Source organism: Dendropsophus ebraccatus, chromosome 3 (assembly GCF_027789765.1).
Source record: "Dendropsophus ebraccatus isolate aDenEbr1 chromosome 3, aDenEbr1.pat, whole genome shotgun sequence".
NCBI classification, from domain to species: Eukaryota; Metazoa; Chordata; class Amphibia; order Anura; family Hylidae; genus Dendropsophus; species Dendropsophus ebraccatus.
The window spans coordinates 106,313,984-106,338,226 of NC_091456.1; the positions used below are offsets into that span (position 1 = coordinate 106,313,984).

A 24,243-nucleotide genomic window follows, 5' to 3' on the forward strand; every position below is an offset into this window, starting at 1 on the left:
ATCTATCTATCTATCTATCTATCTATCTATCTATCTATCTCTCTCCTATCTATCTATTTATCTATCTATCTCTCTCTCATCTATCTATCTATCTATCTTATCTATTTATCTATCTATCTATCTCTTATCTATCTATCTATCTATCTATCTATCTATTTATCTATCTACTGTATCTATCTCCTATCTATCTATTTATCTATCTATCTCCTATCTATCTATTTATCTATCTAAATATCCAAAAAGTAACTGCAGCATCTTATCTTATCTATCTATCTATCTATCTATCTACTGTATCTATCTCCTATCTATCTATCTATCTATCTATCTATCTATCTATCTAAATATCCAAAAAGTAACTGCAGCACACAGGACAGAAAAAAGTTCAATCTGTATTGGTGATTATTCCATACAAAACACACAGTAAATGGAAAGCGACGTTTCGACGTCTCAATGACGTCTTTTTCAAGCCAGTGAATACATTTCAAAGGAAACATGTGATTTATATATCATGTGCAAAGCAATTAATGACGTGTTCATTCCACACCTGATATCACAATCAGCTAACGTGAGTATATACATGTGCAATAACATAAATAATCAGGGAGCTTCTAGCTCCGAAGTGACAGTGTAAGTCCATATTTTTCAATAATTCATGATGATCAGAAAAAATATATATACATATATACAAAATGAGAACATATCGGAGCAGTTGTGATTCACTCACACGCTGTGATCAGCAGCATCAACCAGGAAGTAGAGTCTTGGACCGCACGCCATCAGTGGAACGCATGGCCATCTAGAAGCTCCCTGATTATTTATGTTATTGCACATGTATATACTCACGTTAGCTGATTGTGATATCAGGTGTGGAATGAACACGTCATTAATTGCTTTGCACATAATATATATATATCACATGTTTCCTTTGAAATGTATTCACTATCTCCTATCTATCTATCTATCTATCTATCTATCTATCTATCTATCTGTCTCCTATCTATCTATCTATCTATCTATCTATCTCCTATCTACTTATCTATCAAATCAAATCAAATCAGCTTTATTGGCAGGTCTTAATAACATATTAGCATTGTCAAAGCAAACAGGAGATTTTTGGTGGATGGGTAGGGAAGATGGGTAGGGATGGGGGGTAGGGACGGAAGTCTGTGGTATATCGTAGGTGGCGGGATGGGGGGGATACCGGGGTCAGGTAGTTGGAGTCCATGACGTATCACGCTCCTCTCAGTTTATGGCAGGCAGTGACGTATTGTGCCGCTATAGTTGCTGTGGTCTCTTCTTCCCCCAGCAGGATGGGTAGTTTCTCTTCCTCCTCAATGGTGGAGAAGCCTGGAAGGAGATTGGAGAGTCTCCTGAAGTGAGTGTCCCTCACTGCTGAGTATTTGGGGCAGTGTAGTAGGAAGTGGGCCTCATCCTCCACGGCCTCCTGGTCGCACTGCTGGCACAGTCGGCTCTCCCTGGGCTTGTACGTCTGTCGGTGCCGCCCTGTTTCAATGGCCAGGTTGTGGGCGCTCAGCCTGTAGCAGCTCAGGGTTTTCCGGTCTCTGTGGTTGGGTAGTTTCTCCAGATATGGGGCCAGTCTGTACTCCCTCTGTAGCCTCTGGTATATGGTCAGTTTCTGGGATTCTCTGATGTTGTTCCCCCAGACGCTGATGTAATCCTCCTTCCTCTTGTCTATTGTCTTCTGGATTTGGCTTTTCGTAATGCTGTGCTGGTTGGCGGCTTGGTCAGGTTGGGTTTGGGAGACTTGTTCCCGGTGGCTTTGTTTTCTTGGGGTTTCTTGGTGCAGCAAGGCCTTGTGGTGGTAGGAGCTGGGGCTGCCGGAGGAGCGAAACGTCGCTGTTTTTCCCTTGTGTTTTACGTATGGAATAAATTTTTCACTTTTCACCACGAAAGTCTGGATGTGCTCCAGTCGAATTTCTTTATATCTATCTATCTATCTATCTATCTATCTATCTATCTATCTATCTATCTCATCTATCTATCTATCTATCTATCTAAATCAGAAGAATACCGCAGCACTCATGGGATAGAATTCAACACAACGTGTTTATTTCCCCAAACCGTGACGTTTCGCTCTCCACACTGAGAGCTTTTTCAAGCAGAGAGCGAAACGTCGCGGTTTGGGGAAATAAACACGTTGTGTTGAATTCTATCCCATGAGTGCTGCGGTATTCTTCTGATTTATATCACTTATACCGGGTGGTCACTGGTATATACCGCCTGGCACCACATTCATCGCTACACGAGTGCTGCATTCATTCTGAATTTCTTATCTATCTATCTATCTATCTATCTGTCTCCTATCTATCTATCTAAAATAGTGGGTGGCAAAATCCAGCACACCCAACCCTTATCTCTACCTACTTTCTGTTGTTGGACAGTTGGGAGGCTGCCATATACCCGGGACACGGAACGGCCGGTCTCTGAAAGGTTCATCCCGGATGATCTTCAGTGCCGCAGAGTTCTGATTTGGGCGCATCAGTGCGCGCCCGCATCAGAACTCCCCACAGTACACTATGAAGCGTGCGGCCAGAGCCGCTCACTGCATAGTGTGCACTGACAGGGTTTTCTGCAGCTACTATTCAGTGAATAGCGGCTGCGGAAAACTGACATGTCAGTTTTTTTATGGCGCCGCGAGAGATCCTGGCCGGAGCGTATATGATGTGTATACACTCTGGCCGGGATACCTTCAGCCTGCAGCACTGCATAAGTTCCGTGGAAATCACGGCCGTTGTAACAATGGCCGTAATTTCCATGGAATTTACGTAGTGTGAACATAGCCTAAGGGGAGGTAAAAGAGGGAGATAAACTGGAGGTGGCACTGTTGGGGCACAGATAGGACACATTGTCTGCTGCTGTTTAGAGGGTAGATGAATAAAAGTAACAACCATGCTGCACTGAGCTCTGCACAGGGGAGGGGGGCAAAGTTATTGGCAGAAAATGAATAAACTTAAAACCAGTTGAGTGAAGCTGCTGCCTGTACAGAGATGTCCAGGCTCCAGCATCAGGAGGGGCTCTCTGTACTTCCCCTCACTCAGTCTGCCCTCTACCACCTACAGCACACAGCAGCAGCCTGACTAACACACAGATGATGATGATGATGATCACTCACTGTCAGCTGCTGCTGCTCCTCTTCACAATCCCTGGCAGCCATCCAGTAGCAGGATCCCTCGGCTCCTGTCATCATATGGCTGCCCCTCCTCCCCTCCTCACACACAGCACTATGCAGAGCAGTGTGTAGCTGAGGGGGAGGAGCTACAGCTGTCGTGCAACATGTGAGGAAACAGGAAGAGAGGAGAGAGCAGAACATCCCCGCAGCATCAGGTGACTGAGTGGGGCCCCCAGGAGCAGGGGGCCCGCACCTGCCGGGCGCTAATGCCGTCTGGGGGCCCCTACAGACGTGTTAAGGCTGTCTGCAAAGGCAATAGCTTCTGCAGACAGCATTAACCGTCTGGGACCTCAGTGGGCCCCTGCCAGTGTGGGCCCTGGGGCCACCGCCCCCCTTGCCCCCCCTAATTTCGCTTCTGACGCCGGTCCTATGGAGCCGGCGGAAAGGCGCGCGGACATACTGCGGAATTCCGCGGAGTTTATCCGCGAGAATTCCGTAGTGTGAACTCACTCTTAAGGAGGAACCTACAGGCCCTCCATCCTGGTTGGAATGGGTTTGGAGAAGTGGAGACAGTAGGCCAGATAATTTGGAGAGCCTCCTTTTAGCAACCCATCTATCCCAAATGTACAAGGTATGAGGGATTAAAAAGGGAAAAGCAGAAAGAGATTGGCAATCACAAGAGGGATCCAAGAAGTTCTTGGGCCACAGGAGACAGAATTCTAAATTAACCAATTTTTCACCCTTTTTTTGCACCCATCAAGGATCCTGTCAAGAACAGTTGCCTCGTACTATAAGGGTACAAACACACACACCATATACGCAGCAGATCTGCAGCGGATGGTGGTGCAGATTTGATGCTGTGTTCAGTTATTTAGATCTAATCTGCTGCATATTTGTTGACTATTTGTTGCGTATTTGCTGCGTATCACGTGTCGCGTATCATGCTGCGTATAAGCTGCGTATACGGTGTGTGTGTTTATACCCTTAATCAGGAAGGGGGTATTCAGATATGTAACTTTCCATTTCATTGTTTTTAAATAAAAGGGTGTTCTGAAACCAGTAACTGGATTTGTATTTCATGTTTTTTTGTTTTTTTGTTTTACACAGGCAGCAATGAAAGCTGTGGTAGCTTCAAGCCGTTTAGGAAATAATCATAATCACTCAGATAAAACCAAGGACATGCAAAAAACAGAAGATCCAAAAAAATGTAAATAATATTTTAAATGTTGAGAATAAAAGCTGCCATTTATCTAAAGACCACCCAAATACATCAGAAGACCATTAAAAGGCCCTGTAAAGCAGATGTTCGAGTCCAAATATGACATTCAATCAAACAGGCAGATGACTGTTCTAACGAGTGAAAACCAAACTGCTAATCTTATATACTATATAAAAAAAAAACTGTTGTCCGTTCTTTATGCACAGCCAAACGACTGGACCAATCTGGCTCATAGTTAATCAAGCCCTTTTTGGTAGATTTTAGCTCTCTGGGAACCACCGTTTTCGAGATATTTGAATAAAAAAAAAACACCAAAAAATAACAACCTTAGGAAGGGGTGGTGTGCTGGTTTTGCATGAAAGTAGCTGTTTTTTTTTTTCTAATCTTGTATCTGTATCTATATTCATTAAAGGGATAGACAGGGTCTATATCGGTGACCACAGTGTATGTGAACATATCACTACTGGCAAAGTATCAAATGTCTGCTCATAACAACTGCCAAGTGTTTTACTGAATATGACATTGTCGTAAATTGAAACCCTTTCAGACCAGTCAAGCCTTTAAATAGGAACCATGCACTTGGATGAAAGGCTCCAAAGCACATGGCACAACTAAGGATTTTCCTGCAGGTTTCTGTGAAGAAGAGAAAGAGGTATATACCTTTTGAGAAGAAAAATAAATAATTGAAAAAAAGAAGCTTTATGTGCCTCTGAGATGACATAGCATGCAGTGAACCAGGAGTGGTGGAAATACTCTAATCATACAATGCAACTTTATGGAAATCCATCTTTATGTTCAAATAAACTTCAGCCATTTCCCTTCGAATCATTCAGTCTCCATAAGTATGTATATCCTGAAAAGGCTCTTTCTCAGAGGCTGTATCCACATTATAAGAGACGAGCGCTCAGGGTGGTATTACACAGGCCGATGGGGGCCCGATAATACCTGTAAACGAGCAGCGATCTGCTAGATCATCACTCGCTACCGATGTCCTTGCAGCCCTTATTTAAACTACATACATTACCTATCCACGTTCCAGGGCTGCTTCTGCGGTCGGCTTCTCCACAGGTCCCGCGCCCTCTAGCTTCAAAGTGGCCTGTCAGCTGACAGGCCGCTCCGCCAATCACAGGCCGGGACCACCGTGGCCTGTGATTGGCCAGGTGGCCTGTCAGCTGACAGGCCGCTCTGAAGCTAGAGCGAGCGGGACCCGGGGAGCAGGAGCAGCCTTGTAACGTGGATAGGTAATGTATATCGTCAGTCGCCAGCCGCGCACCGCTATTACACGTAGCGGTGCGCGGTCGGCACCCGACGAAAATAGATTGGGCCGATTATCGTTCCGTGTAATAGTACCCTCAGTCTCACTGGCTGCAGTCACATTTTTAGATGTGCAGGGTGTGTCTTACAAACTGCCGTCACATTATTGGGATGCAGGGTCTCTCACAGGCTGCAGTTTCATATTTTTAGTAACGAAACCCTATACTGATATTTTGAGGACTGACCATTCAGCTGTGGGACATAAGATCACTTTGATTGTATTTTTTGTGACATTTTTCTTTAGTACACCCTCCTTATATTCAGAGCTTGTGAAGGAGTTACATTGAGCATGACTTTTTCCAGGAACCATGTTGCTTTTTCTTAATTTATTTCTCTCTTTAGGGCCCGTTCACACTGAGCAAAAAAGGCGGAATTTCAAGCAGAGCCCGTGTCCTGGATGCCGCTTGAAATTCTGCCTGTCCCATTGATTCAATGGGATTTCTCAAGTGCCTTCTCAGAGCAGAGGTGCACGAGATATCCTATTAAAAAAAATTTAAAAAATGGGACAAGCGGCATTTCAAGCAGCATATGGGGCACGGGCTTCACTTGAAGTTCCGCCTCTTTTGCTCAGTGTGAATGGTCTTGTAGAAAGAAAATGAAGAGGGTGTATACCTCCTGCTCTTTCCCTCATAAACCTTCAGGGAAATCCCCCATAATAGAATAATTTGTATTTTGTAGCAAAATGTTAACTTTATTGGATATGTTGGCAAAGCAAGTTCATAACACACACAAAGTGAAAATTATTATGTTAATTTGTTTTCCCTGAGACCCATTGGCATCACAACATATGGGGTATTATCGCCCCTGCGAGCCCCTGGGACGAAGGAATTTTAATGAAATAAATAAGCAAAGCTTTAATCCCCTCCTCCAGGAAGTATAATAGGCCCCACCTTCCCCACACACCTCAGTCAAATTATAACGAATACAATAATACAGGGCGGGTGCCTTGTGATGCCAATGGGTCTCAGGGAAAACAAATTAACATAATAATTTTCACTTCCCTATCGTCCCATTGGCATCACAACATATGGGGAACTAGCAAGTATCCTCATTGGGTGGGTCATTAATTACGGCAGCAGAAAGTACGGATTTAGCAAATACCGTTCTGGATGAACATAGAGACTGTAACCTATAATGGTTGACAAAGGTGGAAACTGAAGACCAGGTTGCCGCCTGACATATGTCCTCAATGGGCACCGATGTGCGCTCTGCCCAACTAGAGGCTACAGCTCTGGTTGAATGAGCTCTAGTGAACTCAGGTGGAGACATACCAGCTGAAGAATAACAGAGGCCTATACAATCGCATATCCAACGCGATATTGTAGGTTTTGAGGCCTTCTTACCTCTGTTTCTACCAGCAAACAAAATGAAAAAATTTTCCTCTCTACGAAAAGTATCAACTCTATTCAGGTATAACCTGATAGATCTGGAAACGTCCAACAGTGAGAGATCCAAGACTTCTTCAGATGAAGATGCAGGAGAGAAAACAGGAAGGACCACCGACTGGTTAATGTTGGCGTGAGATGCCACCTTCGGAAGAAACCCTGGAAGGAACTTCAAGATGACCTTATCCTGAGAAAACATTATGCCGAGCCGGAAATGACGTGACGCCGCTATGGAACGCACTATGCGTTCCACAGTAAGCAGACAGAAATAAGCATACCGGACTCCAGATGAGCTGGATACGCCATCCTGCTGTAATACCGGCCTGACGCGGGATCCTGCGGTGACACCCGGACATCCTGGCAACTCCGCAGGTATCTTTAAGAAAGAAATAGGGAGGAGGGAGAGAGTCCCCTAGGGCTTTCAGGAAACGAAGTAAAAAAGACTGAGGTGTGTGGGGAAGGTGGGGCCTATTATACTTCCTGGAGGAGGGGATTAAAGCTTTGCTTATTTATTTCATTAAAATTCCTTCGTCCCAGGGGCTCGCAGGGGCGATAATACCCCATATGTTGTGATGCCAATGGGACGATAGGGAACAACAGTTAAACAAAAAGACCCATTCAGTAATTTTACTAGCCATTTTATATCATAAAAAATATTGCTTTATACATGGCAACAGATCAGAATTTTTTTCCTAATGAGGGATGGGGAACCTTCGGCCCTCCAGCTGTTGCAAAACTACAATTCCCATCATGCTTTGGCTGTCCAGGCATGATGGGAATTGTAGTTTTGCAACAGATGGAGGGCCGAAGTTCTCCATCCCTGCTCTAAATCATGAAGCTTTAACTTTAACATGTTCTAGGTTTGAGTTATGGCAATCTAGCAAAACAGTAATTTACCCCTGAAATAAATTATTGCTGTGTCTTTGCTTTGAATTAAAAAAAGAAATAAACCTTCAAAACGTTAACTATCCACTGGAAACATGTCCATTATGCTTATTACAATTTTTGCTGTTTTTACTGTTTATCTTCTTACCACTCCTACCCCACTCCCCTGTAACTTGTATTGACCAGGTGGGGGCAGAGCATAACAAGTCCAGCACTGGTTGGCTGATACTCAGCCGCCCAGTGTTAGGGATCTGATCAGCTAACTTTATCTAGGGCATATTTTTGGACTACAGTTTATATTTCAAGCCTACAAAATGAAGCTAAGGCTTACTAAAGAAACAGTGTAGCTGAACAAAGATGTGCTGGTGTCCAGCCTAAAAATACTTATAAATAAGGCAAGAAGCACCAAAGCCCCTATAAAGAGAACTAATCAGATTTTTTTTGGGTAACGCTACTAGCAGCACCTGGAGGATCTGCTAAAACGCTTCCTTACCACGTGTCCCGTAGAACCTTTAGCTGCTCAAACTAAGGGTCCATTTACACAGAAAGATTTCTGACAAATTAGCTGCCAAAGATTTGAAGCCAAAGCCAGAAGCAGCCTATAAACAGATCAGGTCATAAAGGAAAGCCTAAGATTTCTCCTTAACTGAAATCTATTCCTGGCTTTGGCAGATAATCTGTCAGATAATCTTTCCGTGTAAATGGACCATAAGACGTTTTTTCCGGCGCACCAGACATGCAGAGAGCCGGGAGTCATCTGGGCTGTGACTCTCTGCCTGACAGCTCCCTCTGCAGGATGACGGATAGGAAAAGATCCTTCTAACTGGCCTCTTTTCCTGTAATCATCCTCCAGCAGGCCATGATGAAGCACACCTAAGCGTGAAACGGCTGTAGCCTTGTCTGAGTTTATCGACTTGTATCCCATGTGATCGGTATAAATCGTTTTTGCAAGGATCCTGTGTGTGCCGCAGTGTTTTCATATCTGCTGAGACTATTCTTTAGATTGTATGGCTGTTACATCGGTTCTAGTACAGTCCAATATGCACCAAGGTTGAAGGAGAGATCATTCCAGCATCACGCACTGTGAATAGTGCAAAGAAACTTTTTTTGTACCGTCAAAATAATTTTTGTTAATGTTGCCTCGCTAAAAAATGACAAAAAAGTGATCAAAATGTTGCATATACTCCACAACGGTACCCCGAAAAAGTTATCTCATGCCACAAAAAATGAGCTCTCACACATGCCCTGTCGCAATAAAACAAACAAAAGTAAATACATTTTTGCCATCATGATTTGCCATGAGGCAGAGTCTGATCTTATGCCTGTCAGTGTAGAGGCCCGTTCCATGATGTGCCAATTCTTTGAGTGGAGAGCAGAGGCGTGCGAGATATCACACTGAGACAGTGAGGTGGGTGGGATTCTGAGCGGATTTCGCAGCGCGAGTCCCGCTTGGAATTTTTGCTTGTTTTGCTCAGTGTGAACGAGCCCTAACACAGACGGGATAATGTGTACTGAAGTATATCATAGTGGCACAGTCTAGTCCCTAGTGAGACAGTAAAAAATAAACTAGATTTGCATTTCCAGGGAAATACATAGTGCTTGAAAAGAGAGCTCTTTTAACAGTGACTTCCCTTAAAGAGAAACTTTAACCCTTGATACCCTCCCTTTAAGAGCGACTTTGGTACAGTCCCTTTAAGAGCAACTTTGGTACAGTCCTTTTAAGAGCAACTTTGGTACAGTCCCTCTAAGAGCAAGTTTGGTACAGTCCCTTAAGGAGCGACTTTGGTGCCAACGCTTTGAGTGACCTATATACACTGTCCCTTTCAGAGCGGCTTAAGTATTGTCCCTTTAAAAGAGACTTAGGTACCATCGTCTGAAGACCAGCTTAAGTACTGACCCTTCAAGAGCGACTCGGGTACCGTCCCTTTAATGTTTTAGTAATTTTTTATTGAGAAGGTTTTAAAATTTTTACAGTACAGATATAATGCAGGATACAAGTTTCGCAAACGCATGTCAAATGAAGGGTACACGGCACAATACCGATAAATTGCAGGGTAATATGCAGTAATTGAGATTATAAAGAACACACAGCAATCAACAAAACATATAACTCGCTTTATAAGAAAACATGGTAATATAGAGAGGTAGAGCAAACTGGGGATATACTGTAGTCTCTGAAAAACTCAGTTCAACGTTTCCAAATGTAAAATAATGCACTTGGGGAGGAGGAATCCTCTATCCGAGTATCACATCGGCAGTACTGTGTTGGAAAAGACTTCAGAAGAGAAGGATTTAGGGGTAATGATTTCTGAAAGCCTTAAAATGAGTCACCAGTGCAACCAGGCGGTGGGGAAAGCAAATCGTATGCTGGGGTGTATAGCTAGAGGTATAACCAGTAGGAAGAGGGAGATGGAGATTGTGATCCCGCTGTATAGAGCTCTGGTGAGGCCACATCTGGAATACTGTGTCCAGTTCTGGAGACCTCACCTAAAAAAGGACATTGATAAAATAGAACGGGTCCAAAGACGAGCTACAAAAATGGTGGAGGGTGTGAGGCATAAACCATATCAGGAAAGACTTAAGGATTTGAATCTGTATAGTCTGGAGGAAAGACGGGAAAGGGGGGACATGATTGAAACCTTTAAGTATGTTAAGGGACTAAATAAGGTTCAAGAGGGGAGTGTTTTTAGTAAAAAACTGAGCTCAAGAACAAGAGGACACAGTGAGAGGTCAGTTGGGGGAAAGATCAGAAGCAATGTAAGAAAATATTATTTTACTGAAAGAGTAGTAGATACCTGGAACAAACTTCCAGCAGAGGTGGTTGGTAAATCTACAATAACAGAATTTAAACACGCCTGGGATAGACATATATCTATCCTAAGATAATAAGGAAGAAAATACTAAAAGGGCGGACTAGATGGACCCAGTGGTCTTTTTCTGCCGACAATCTTCTATGTTTCTATGTTTCTAGGAAGGGCGCATTTGAGGATTTTTTGTACATAGGTAGGCAAATCTGTAGGAGAAACGGATTCCAGCACATTATGAAATTTCAGGTTTTTGCGCCTACTGTGTTCATCCAGCGCCATAATTTTGCTCCTTAGTAGGTTAGACGACTCCTCCAGTTTTTTGCAGGTGATGGATAAAGAGTTGTGGGCATCAATCACTTCGCTTAGTTTTAACTCTGCTAGTAAAACCCTGTCCTCCACTGCTCTCACCGATGAAGAAAAGGATGAGAAGATCTGATCAAGCCCAGCCAGAAGTGAATCTCTGAGAGATACAAACATGTCCTTAACAAGGGAGGCAGACAGTTGCGGAGTATGGGTCAGCAGCGAAACAAGGTGTTTATCTGATGTTCACTGTAAGTCTGTGAGTGCTGGAGAGAGTAAAGTGCAAGCAGCATCCGTGGTTGGTAGAAGAGGCCGTAAATATGGCAAGGAAGCCAAAGGTGACTGGAGCAGGAAGCCAAAGAAGATGACTGGAGCAGGCAATGTTGTTGTGCAGAGGGTGCGCACAAGAGCTACTATAGAACTCTGGAGCCGCAGGAGACAGAGTGTCGGTTCCCATACTAGTCCAAGCAACAGGAGAGTCATATAGTAAAGGAATAGGCTCTGCGGGGGGAGGTAGCACAGGATCAATAGGAGCAGGCACGAGCGCTCGGTCAGCAAATAATTTAGGGAGGCATAAGTCGGAGACTGAGCGTGAGCATAGAGCGGCATCAGGGGAGGAGGGTGATGGAACCGGGAGGGAAGCTGCAGCGGATGATAAATGACACTGCTGGTCGCCTGTATCAGTAGAGCGCAGCTGACAGGAGCGAGATTTTGCATTTTTGTCCACTTAGATGATCGGGAAGGTGGTTTGTCCACAGTGACAGTCCCCTGGTGCTGAGCAGTGAAGTCCGAGACAGGAGGGGCCTGCCACGCCGCCTCGGCATCCAGAAAGAGATCGCTCAGCCAGCAGTCGGGGAGGGAGCCGGCACCATCTTGAGCTCTAGTTGTTGAGGAGAGAGACATCTGCGCCTTCCTCCTTGCTGCTGCAGATGCCTTTTTAGATGTATTCCGCATCTTAGAATGTAAGAGAAGTGTTTCAGGAGTTCCCCATTGTAAAACAAAGAAATAAAGAGTGTAGCTGAAAAGTCGCTGAGGAAGCCGGAGATCAATGAGGACATGTCTGGTCTTTTCAGTAGCAGGCCACGCCCCCCCCCCCCCCCCCCGTACCGTCCCTTTAAGAGCGGCTTTGGTGCCGTCCCTTTAAGAGCGGATTTGGTGCCGTCCCTTTAAGAGCGGCTTTGGTGCCATCCCTTTAGGAGCGACTTGGGTCCCATCCCCTTAAGAGCGGCATGGGTACCGTTCCCTTAACCCTTAGAGGACCCGGCCAATTTCATTTTTTGTATTTTCGTTTTTTCCTCCTTGTGTTTAAAAGGCCATAGCACTTGCATTTTTCCACCTAGAAACCCACATGAGCCCTTATTTTTTGCGTCACTAATTGTACTTTGCAATAACAGGCTGAATTTTTGCATAAAGTACACTGCAAAACCAGAAAAAAATTCAAGGTGTGGTGAAATTGAAATAAAAAAACGCATTTCTTTTATTTGGGGGGTATGTGTTTTTACGCCATTCGCCTTGGGGTAAAACTGACTTGTTATATATGTTCCTCAAGTTGTTACGATTAAAACGATATATAACATGTATAACTTTTCTTGTATCGGATGGCCTGTAAAAAATCCAAACCATTGTTAACAAATACACGTCAGGCTTATAGCGCTTTTATCCTTTGGTCTATGGGGCTGTGTCAGGTGTCATTTTTTGCGCCATGATGTGTTCTTTCTATCGGTACCTTGATTGCGCATATACGACTTTTTGATCGCTTTTTAGTACAATTTTTCTGGATTTGATGCGACCAAAAATGCGCAATTTTGCACTTTGGGATTTTTTTGCGCTCACACTGTTTACTGTGCGAGATCAGGAATGTGATTAATTAATAGTTCAGGCGATTACGCACGCGGCGATAGCAAACATGTTTGTTTATTTATTTATTTGTTTACTTTTAGTTAAAACCTGGGAAAAGGGGGGTGATTCAGACTTTTATTAGGGGAGGGGGCTTTTTACTATTAACAACACTTTTTTTTTTTTTTTTACACATATACTAGAAGCCCCCCTAGGGGACTTCTAGTATATACACTGTGATCTCTCATTGAGATCTCTGCAGCATAGATATGCTGCAGAGATCCATGAGATCGGCACTCGTTTGCTTTCGGCTGCTGCAGCCGGAAACAAACGAGTGACGAGTCGGGGACGGCGCCATCTTGGAGCGATCCCCGGCCGGCTTCAGTATCGGAGATCGCTCCTCCGGGACAACGTTCAGAGTCGCCTAAGGGTTAAAAGCGGCTTGGGTACCGTCCCTTTAAGACCGACTTGGGTACCGTCCCTTTATGAGCGGCTTGGGTACTGTCCCTTTAAGAGCAACTTATGTAATGCCCCTTTAAGAGCGACTTGGGTAACGTCCCTTTAAGAACGACTCGGGTACCGTCCCTTTAAGAGCGGCTCGGGTGCCGTCCCTTTAAGAGCGACTTGGGTACCGTCTCTTCAAGAGCTACTGACTGAACTCTGCTACTTATAATGGTAAAGATCATTGCTCGGTTACCATGACAATCTTACTCACGTCAGTGAGACAAAATCGTTAAGGACCTTCCATATTCTACTGACCAATAGTGGACATGTGACTGTGTGGATGTTGTGAGGCATTGACTGACAAGACCTTAGAATTTCTATTGGCTGCTATATTTCAGCTATTTGCATAAGTGCTGTGATTGGCTGTTAACGTTTAAAATGTGGCCATTATTTCCAATGGGCCGTGACGGATTATAATGTGGGTGGTTTGGGTGGCTGCCCGGGGCCCGGAGGGGCCCAAGCCGCGCCACCCACATTATAATCCGCCACTGCCCATTGGAAATAATGGCCACATTGTAAACGTACACTCCCCTATAAGATCAGCACCCTCCTCTCCAGACATCCCCTGTGCTGCTGTGACCCTGTGACCTCCCCTATAAGATCAGCCCCCTCCTTTCCTGACAACCTCTGTGCAGCTGTCACCTTGGGGGGGGGGGCAACAGCAGGAAACCAGGTGGCAATATGTTTATTGGGGGCAGCGGAGGTGGGGTGGACAATGCTTACTGGGGGTAGCAGCAAGGGACCAAACACTATGTTTATTGGGGCCAGCAGGGAGGGGAAGCAGGCAGTGTTTATTGGGGACAGCGTGGGGCGTTAGGGGGGCAGTGGCGGGTTATAATGTGGGCGGTTTGGGCAGATTGACCGAGGGGGGGGGGGTAGGTTGGGTGGACAGCCCGGGGCCCAGGGTACATTTAATCCGCCACTGCCAATGGGCCATTATTTTCTATGGGAAATTAGGGGTCTTTAAATGTAAAGTTCTTAAAAACGACAAATCCGATCGGAACCAAAAATAGATGGCACACCTGGCACCGACTAGGGCTTCGAAACACTGTTTGAACTGAGTCTTTGCGCAAAGCAGTTTAGGCTGTATTAAAGGACAAGTGCCATGAAAAACTTTTTCCCAGTAATTGAAGCACATTACAAAGTTATATAACTGTGTAATATGCTTCAATCACCTATCTGCCTCCCTTCCCTGTCTTTCCCCCCCCCCCTCCACCCCCACCAGGAAGTGTCCTAACTCACACAGACCTAATGATTGCCGTCACTGTCACTAGCTCCTTCTTGTGAGGATGAGTCATCAGCAGGAGGGCTGGTCTAGGTTCTGTTACAGCAGCCCCCCCCCCTCCCCAGTCCAAGTGATGGCTTGCAGTTGTTCAGCCAATGGGAGCTGAGCAAGCTGAGTCACCTGACAAGGCAGGGGAGGGGGGAGGCTAGTGTAACAGGAGAAGTAGCTGAGAGAAGAGCTTAGTGACTGTGACGACAGTCATTAGGTCTGTGTGAGTTAGGACACTTCCTGGTGGGGGGTGGAGGGGGGATAAGACAGGGAAGGGAGGCAGATAGGTGATTGAAGCACATTACAGAGTTATATAACTTTGTAATGTGCTTCAATTACTGGGAAAAAGTTTTTCATGGCACTTGTCCTTAAATTGCAGAAGAATGGCTGGAAGATGAAGAAGAAACAGAAGAATACAGATTACAATATAGTGCTTTTTCAAGCACTGTAATAAATATTAAACACACAATCCCTACATGCCAAATTATAATTGATGTACAAGTAATTAAAAAGAAAAACTGAAAGATACACATATTTGGTATTGCCCAATATTTAATGGCTCGAATGATAAAATTCTCTCCTAATTTAACCCACACGTGAACTTAAACTCATTTATTAACAAAATTATTTTTGTTTATCTCACCTACCTAAAAAGTGATCAAAATGTTGCATATGCTTCAGAAATTAAACCACTAAAAAGTTACCTCATCCTGCCATAAAATAAGCACTCACACAGCTAAGTTAGTAAAGTTGAAAAAAAATAATTTTATATATATATATGGTTTGATCAAATTATATGTCAACATCCTGACGTTGGTTTTTAAAATAAGCTTAGCAGCACTAGTATCAGCCATAGGTGTGATGTGCAGCCGCTTCTCTCTCTCCATGTCGTGTTTTACATTTCTCCCTTTTCTGGGCAGTTGGCACTCCCCAGACCCACGTGACCCAAATCAGCAGAATATACCTGTACTCACATGTCAGTACCTCCATGTTTTTCCCATTCTGTTTGCAGCAGTGGTGGTGAGTGCAATACCATATTCATAATTGTGTTGTTTGGGGGCAGCCTTCTCCGCCGGTGGTGCTGGCTGGGTTTTGGTGGGGCATTTTGGGTTGGTCCTGTGACATTGGGGTTGCAGGGCCATTCCATGGCCTCCCTTCCCTGCAGGTCCCGCTTTGCGGGGTTGGCGGCCACTGACCGTCACAGTGTGGAGTTAGTATAGGGACCCGTGTGAACCAGGAGACCTACACGTGGTACACGGGGCGGTATGGTTTGATCAAATTATATGCCAATATCCTGATGTTGGTTTTTAAAAAAAGCTTTGCAGCACTAGTATCAGCCATAGGTGTGATGTGCAGCCGCTCCTCTCTCACCATGTCGTATATATATATATATATATATATATATATATATATATATATATTTCTCAAAAAATATCACGCAAAAATGTTTTAACAATAAATGTTTTCTATTACATAAAAGTACTTTACTGCAGAATAAAGTTATCATGTCATTTAGACTGTGTGAAGAACGTCATAATTAAAAAAAAAAGTGGCATAGTTTCCAAAATGGGGTCAGTTTTTTTTTTAACCAATATTTTTATTCGATTTTCACAAAAGAAAAATTAACAATACAATGTCAAAAAAGACACAATAGTAAATAGCAACAATACAAAGGATATACAGGGGAGATATGACAAGAGACACCTCCATCATACAGGGAGTACGCGCACAGCTTCCAAAGACTAAGACAAACAGAGTAACAAGAAAAAGGTACTTTCAGAGAGCATCAGGGGACAAAGAAGTCCTGTAATGAGACGACTATTGAGGTAACTGTAAGGCACCCAACGTGCCTTTCAAAGATTCAACACAATACCACTTGGTTAATTGAAATGGTCGGACAATGTCATGTATTGCCGCCGCATCATAATGTGTCAGAATAAAAGGTCGCCATTTCTTAAAGAACCTCTTTGTTCCCGTGTCCTTGTGTCTCTCTGTATCCAATCTATCTACTCCAAGAAAAATTTTTAACTGCGCTATTATCATGTCAATATCTGGCACATCTGGTAACAACCAGTTAGTAAATAGGCACCGTAAAGCTACTAATAAGGTGATGTGTACCAACTGGGGTATGGATCTGACCTCATCCACCAATTCAGGGGGCCGCAACTGGTGGAATAAGATCACCTTTGGAGCCAGTGTTAGTTGAAGTTTGTATCGGGAATGGATATAAGATACGATCATATTCCAATAGGAAACCGTAGCTCAACAAGTCCAAATCCCATGCCATAAGTTAGTAAGGGGGTCTGACACTTGGGGCATGCTGTAATCCTATCTGGGAAGGCCGGAGAAGGAAGAATGTTAAATCCATACAGTGCAAAGTGTGAGAGTTTAAAGTATGTCTCCCTCCACCTCTCATTGATGACACATTTTCTGACTGTCGCCCACCCCGATAATATCACTTCTGTGATGTCGTCGTCCCCCGTCAAAGCTGCCCATCTATGGAAGAGTTTCTTGGGGTCTATTTTAAGGAAATCATTGCGTAAGGCACTGTATAAGATGGAAATGGATGCTCTATTATTATCATCTTCAATTATGCCATCGAGTGTGTGGTGCTGAGACTCTTTCTTAACATCTTTGAGCCGAGAGGTACAAAAAGCATGTACCTGATTAATGTAAATGTTGTGAGATTGCGGCAGGTGAAATTTTTGTTGTATTTCAGAGGGTGTGAGCCAGCGGCGTGAACTGGAATCCATTAAGTCCCCCACCCGTCTAAATCCATTTTCCACCCACAATTTTAACCATTCCCTATTGTGGCCATTTAAAAACTCCGGATGCCGATCCAGTGGCATGTGCTTAGATATCAAGAAGGGAAGCCCTAATATCTTACGAATTATTTTCCAAGAGACTATGGTGTCACGCAGGAGACAGGATTGCTTTATGTCTACCGGTAGTTTGGAATAGTTTGTGTGTAAAAGGCATTTGAGATCCCATGGGTAAACTAAAGCTTGTTCCAAAAGTAAGTTGGAGAAATTGGAAGAATTATGTAGCCAATCCATAATGTGGCGAAAGATGCTCACCAAATTGTATCCCCGCAGGTTAGGGAAATTCACTCCCCCCTCCGCTTTGCAGAGCATTAATTTAGTTAACGATATTCTGGGGCGCTTGCCATTCCAGATAAATTTAGAGAAAGCCGACTGTACCGCCGTAATGTCCGTATGCTTTATCAGAAGTGGCAGGGTTTGTAGGGGGTATAGTAGACGGGCAAAGCTTATCATTTTTATGAGGTGACACCTCCCCATCAATGATAGTGGGAGAGTTCTCCAGGAGTGCAATTCAGTGATTATCTTCCGAATGATTGGTGTATAGTTAAGAGAGTATAATAAATTGGTCGACCTTCCTATTTTAATTCCTAAGTAGGTTATGAAGGAGGAGGCTACAACCAAGCCCAGAGAACCCGCCACCAACTGCAACTGCCGGGTAGACGTTCCCAAGGGTAGTATTTCACTTTTTGTTATGTTTATTTTGTACCCATTAAAGGTGCCATACCAAATGGGGTCAGTTTTGGGTGGTTATTTATTGTTAGACATCTGTACTTTGGGTTCAGTGCTGTGTAAATCATTAGACGGTATAATGTGAATGAGGCTTTTGCACTCCTTAGCTCCTTTGTACGTGTAGGCTGCCCCTTTAACCCCTAGACGACCCATGACGTACAGTTACGTCATGGAAGTCTGACCTTGACGTATCTGTATGTCATGTGCTGTGAATCACGCTCCGGAGCGGAGCGTGCTTCATAGCAGCCGAGCTCTCACCGTTAATGACAGGCTGCAGCGATCATGCTTCAGCCTGTCATTAACCCCTTCAAACACTGCGATTGCGCCATTTAAGTGTAAGTGACAGGGGCAGCCCCCTGTCACTTATCGATCGTTTTAACGCATCGCTTCTCAGTCTGTTGAGGCGCAGGGTCCCGGTCTGTGCCTGACATCGACACACAGTAGGGACTCCAAGATTTATGACCTGCTGATTAAATCAGGGCTTCTCAATATGCACTACGCGTACCCCAGGGGGTACGCGCGGCAGGTTGAGGGGGTACGCGGGGAGGTGGGGGGAAAAATTACTTTTGTTTTGGGTGCCGGGACACTGCTATCACACAGCAGTGTCCTGACACCTATCACTGCCGCTGCCCTCACATCCTTCCCCCATCAGCAGCTCAGCAGCGTTCTGTGGGGTACGGGACTTGGTGAGGCTGCTAGGGGAAGTATGAAGTTGGAGGATCGGGGGCTCAAGGAGGATATGCGGTAGCCTGGGGAGTCCCGGGCAGGCTGTCTGAGTCGGCCCGCAAAGGCGGATAGGAGATGCGGCAGCGGCAGGCTGATGTCCCTGCAGGCGGCCGCCGAAACAGCACGGCCACAAGGAAAGTCAGTGGCTAAGGGGGTTGTGGTGTGCGAGGCTACCCCGCCCGCGGCTCCTGCAGTGAATGGTGGACCAGGGGATGGGGTGCCCGCCATGCCCACCTGCTGCCACTGCTTCTCCCCGTTCAAGCAGTGGATTGTGGACCGGAAGATGGGGCCCTCCGGTGGAAGTGTGGTACCACATCTGCCGGTCCACAATCCACTGCTGCAGGAGCCTCCGGCAGGGTAGCCGTGCGCACCACTACCCCCTCGCTGACCTGGTTCCCTTACCGGAAACTGGCCAGACCCCTCTCAGTAATAGCACATCCCCCTCCTCCCACTCCAAATCCACCCCCTCCACCTCTTCTCTACCCCCTCTTTACCCCCATCTTCTCCTCTGTACCCCCATCATCATCTCTCTCCCTCCACCTCCTCTGTACCCCCATCATCATCTCTCTCCCCCCTCCACCTCCTCTCTACCCCATCATCTCCTCTGTACCCCCATCATCATCTCTCTCCATCTCCTCTGTACACCCATCATCTCCTCTCTACCCCCATCATCTCCTCTATACCCCAATCATCTCCTTTCTCCCCCTCCACCCTCTCTGTACCCCCATCATCTCATCTCTCGCTCTGATCTCTACCCCATCATCTCCTCTGTACTCCCATCATCTCCTCTCTCCCCTTCCTCTGTACCCCATCATCATCTCTCTCCATCTCCTCTCTACCCCCATCATCTCCTCTCTCTCCCCCACCATCTCCTCTGTACCCCCATCATCTCCTGTACCCTCATCATCTCCACTGTACCCCCATCATCTCCTCTCTACCCCCTTTACTTCCTCTCTCCCCTCCACCTCCTCTCCCCATCATCTCCTCTTTCCCTCCTCGCTCCCCCTCACCCCTTTACCTCCTCTCTCCCCCTCACCTCCATTACCTTTCCCCCATCACCTCCTCTTTCCCTCCTCCTCTATCCCCCTCACCCCCTCTCTTGTCCTCTCCCCATCACCACCTCTTTCTCTTCTCTCTCCCCCTCACCCCCTTTACCTCCTCTCTCTTCATCTCCCCCTTTACCTCCTCTCCCCATCACCTACTCTTTCCATCCTTCTCTCTCCCCCTCCCCCCCCCCCTCTATCCTCCTCTCCCCCATAGCCTCCTCTTTCCTCCCCCCTTTACCTCATCTACCTCCTCTCTCTTCCTCTTTCCTTCTCTCCCCCCTCTGTCCCCCTCGGACCTCACTCTGCACACCAGGCCTGGACGTGATTTTTCCCGTGGCTCAGAAGCTGGAGAAGAGAGGAAGACCCAGCTGTGGCATTATTAGTATATGGGGAAAAGCAGGGGGTAACCCTATACCTAATCTGGGGGATTTAACTGTTTGCGGGGCACTACAGTGGAATTAACTATTTGTGGAACACTGATGTGTCACTTATGGGGGAATTAACTATTTGTAGGTCCCTAGTGGGGTTATTAACTGTTTGTGGGGCACTAGTGGGGGAATTTACTATTTGTAAGGCACTCTTGAAGGTATTAACTACTATATGGGAGCTAATATGGGAATACCTACTACTTTGACAGTGCCAGGAACACTGCACATCACTCTGACAGTGACAGGAATGCCAAATGTACAGAAATGGAGTATTGAGGGTAAAGGGAGCTACCACAGGAAGAGGAGGTTAAGAGTAGAATCATGCTAGCGTTTGTGTGTGTGTAAGCTGCCAGGTGGGTTATGGAGAAAGAAATGCTGCACTGTGGAGCTGGTAAACAGGTGGAGCACTATGTGGTAATGGGTTACTGCAGGTGGAGCAGTATGTATTTTCTGCACTGTGCTGGTGGTTTACTAAAGGTGAAGCAACATTTATTTCTGCACTTTGGGGTTTTGACGCTGCTCTGGGATATTACGTGCACTACGTGGCGGTATCTGGCGCTTCATAGTTGTAAATGTTTGTAGGTGAGGTCCGAGCATCAACATGGAATGCCGGGTGAGGCCAGAAAACAAAAAGTTTGAGAAGCACTGTTTTAACGGACCGCCGGAGGTCTCTTGCTATCCTCTGTACGGTCCTATCGGCGATCTGCTCATTGAGTCTGCCACAAGCAGGCTCAATCAGCAGAGCGCCTATAACACTGATCAATGCTATGCCATGTCGGTGCAGGGCTAGCTTTCGAAGGGAAGGAGCGCAATTTGGATTTTGGAGGCTGGATTTGGCCAGAATGGATGATGAACGCCATGTCGAATTTACAGAGCCCCTGTGCTGCCAAGACAGTGAAAACCCCCCACAAGTGACCACATTCTGGAAACTAAACCCCTCAAGGAATCTAACAAGGGGTGCAATGAGGATATGGACCCCTTGATGACGGGCACATTTGTGCCGTGAATGTGAAAAAAATGAAATTTTTCCCTTTCACGTCACATTGTTCCACATTTGTGCCTGTCACCAGTGGGGTCCATATGCTCATTGCACCCATTATTAAATTTCTTAAGGGGTGTAGTTTCCAGAATGGGGTCACTTGTGGGGGGTTTTCAGTGTTTTGGCAGCACAAGGGATCTGTAAATGCGACATGGCGCTTGAAATCCAATCCAGTGAAATTCAGCTTCCAAAAGCCAATTGGCGCTCCTTCCCTTTGGAAGCTCGTCCTGCACCCGCTTGGCACTTTATGTCCACATGTTGGGTATTTCCATACTCGGGAGAAACTGTGCTACATGTTAGTTTTTTTTTTTCTTTTATCCCCTTGTAAAAATGAAAAATTGAAGGCTAGAACATTTTAGTGTAAAAAAATTTACTTTTTCCCTTTTTCACGCCACATTGTTCTGAAAATCTGTGTAGCACCTGTGGGGTCCAGATGCTCACCGCACCCCTTGTTACATTCCTTGAGGGGTGCAGTTTTCTAAATGGTGTCCCTTTAGTGGGTTTTTTTGTGTTTTGGCACCCCAGAACCTCTGCCAACCTGAAGTGGTACAGTCAAAAATGACCAAATATAACGAAGGCGTTGAAATTCACTAGGCGCTCCTTTTTACTGTATCTGAGGCTTGTGGTTGTGTCAAATACCCCATATGTGGCCCTATTGCGCTATTTCTATAAACTGTAGAAATGGGGCAATAAATATTGGGGTGCATTTCTCTGGTAATAGGTTTACGATTATGAAAGATATTGGATTACAATAAAATCCTTGAACAGAAAATTAAAATGTTCAAATTTCTTACACACTTAGCTTTTATTTCTGTGATTCCCCTAAAGGGTTAAAAAAAACTTTCTGGATGGGCTTTTGCAGAGTTTGGGGGTGCAGTTTCTGAAATGGGGTGCTTTGTGGGGCTAACATACAGTCCCCTCAAATACACTTTAAACCTGAAAAAGTCCCTAAAAAAAAAAATCTGATTTTGAGATTTTAGTGAAAATTTGGAAATTTGCTGCGCTCCGGCCGGTAACGTGCACACTCTGTCTGTGGTAGGATTCAGTCACTGATAGACTGCGTGACGTCACAGCAGTTGCAACGGATCCTGTTGAGGTCCAGAAGGCTACTGCACTTCTACGCGTTTCAAGAGTCACGGCTCTCTTTGTCAAGCTTGACAAAGAGCCGTGACTCTTGAAACGCGTAGAAGTGCAGTAGCCTTCTGGACCTCAACAGGATCCGTTGCAACTGCTGTGACGTCACGCAGTCTATTAGTGACTGAATCCTACCACAGAGTGTGCACGCTACCGGCCGGAGCGCGCCATCTGTCAAAGTCAAAGAAAAACTATTGTTCTATTATGGGACAGTAGAATCAAGTGCTTGTTACCTACTTACTCTCCAAACTGTTTGGACTCCGACGTGGATGCCATAGATAATACACGCACAGGACCCTCATTGGATACAGCATCGGACAGTTTCACCACCCTGACGCGAATGATCACCACTCACATTCAGCAACAGGTTAGTTAGCGTTTTGAGTACGGTGGTCTATTTCCATAGTGGGTAATAAAATACACTGCTACTATATCTATTGCATGTAACAACATCAGCTTAGCGCGGAAAGGTCAATATTTACCACTAAAGATTTGTTATAAGTATTGACTCCAATTTACCAGAAATGTAAAGTACCATATGTCACGAGAAAACAGTCTCAGATTCAGACGGCTAGGTAAATGCATTCCCAAGTTATTAAAGGAAAAATCCGTCAAAAATTTTTATTTAAGTATTTTATTGCCCCCCAAAAGTTATACAAATCACCAATATACACTTATTACGGGAAATGCTTATAAAGTGCTTTTTCCCCTGCACTTACTACTGCATCGAGGCTTCACTTCCTGGATAACATGGTGATATCACAACCCGACTCCCAGAGCTGTGCGGGCTGTGGCTGCTGGAGAGGATGATGGCAGGGGGACACTGAGGGACACAGGGCACTGAAAGGGACACTGAGCATCCCCCTGAAATCATCCTCTCCAGCAGCCACAGCCCGCACAGCTCTGGGAGTTGGGTGGTGACATCACCATTTTATCCAGGAAGTGAAGCCTTGATGCAGTAGTAAGTGCAGGGAAAAAAAAGCACTGTATGTGCATTTACCATAATAAGTGTATATTGGTGATTTGTATAACCTTTTGGGGGCAATACGATACTTTAATAAAAATTTTCTCCGGACTTGTCCTTTAATGAATAAAGTGACATAGGTCATATTCATAAAATTTGCTTCGGTTCTTAAAGGCCATTTCAGACCCGATCCTTAAGGGGTTAAAACAGCTGGAGGGCCTGAGTTTGACACGTCTACTCTATATGATGCTGAAGGGCACCATATCAGCACAATTTTACTGATTGGTTCCCTTTGGATGCAACTGTCAAAAGGGTAAAAAAAAAAAAAACAATTTTCAGAGATAACCCCATCCCAAAATAAAAATGTTATTCACCCCCTTTACCTATATTATACATAAAATATAAACATATTTGCCACCGCTGCGTGCGGAATTGCCTGAACTATTAAAATATCACATTCCTGATCTTGCGCAGTAAGCAACCAAAGCACAAAAAAAAGCCAAACCACAAAATTGCAGATTTTTGGTCACAAAAATTTTAATAAAAAGTGATAAAGTTGCATAGACAGAGGAAAGGTACAAAAGTACAGATTATGGCACAAGGATCAGAATACAGCCATTTTAAACACTTTTATAGCAAGTTTTAACCTTTTCAAACCAGTAAAATACGTGTAGTAACAGCATAAACAGCCAATGGTTATAT

At 45.0% G+C, this 24,243-nt stretch overlaps 1 protein-coding gene across 7 annotated transcripts in view; it reads left to right on the forward strand.

Moving 5' to 3' along the window:
* The window catches only part of LOC138785936 (calcium/calmodulin-dependent protein kinase type IV-like), a 94,342-nt gene extending 88,967 nt beyond the window's left edge, over positions 1–5,375 (forward strand). For all 7 annotated transcript variants that reach the window (XM_069962420.1, XM_069962421.1, XM_069962423.1 and 4 more), the window contains one exon: positions 4,238–5,375. In XM_069962420.1, the coding sequence (XP_069818521.1) occupies positions 4,238–4,345 (108 nt within the window). In that variant the 3' untranslated portion in view covers positions 4,346–5,375. The remainder of the gene's footprint in view (positions 1–4,237) is intronic.
* Positions 5,376–24,243: the final 18,868 nt, after the last annotated feature.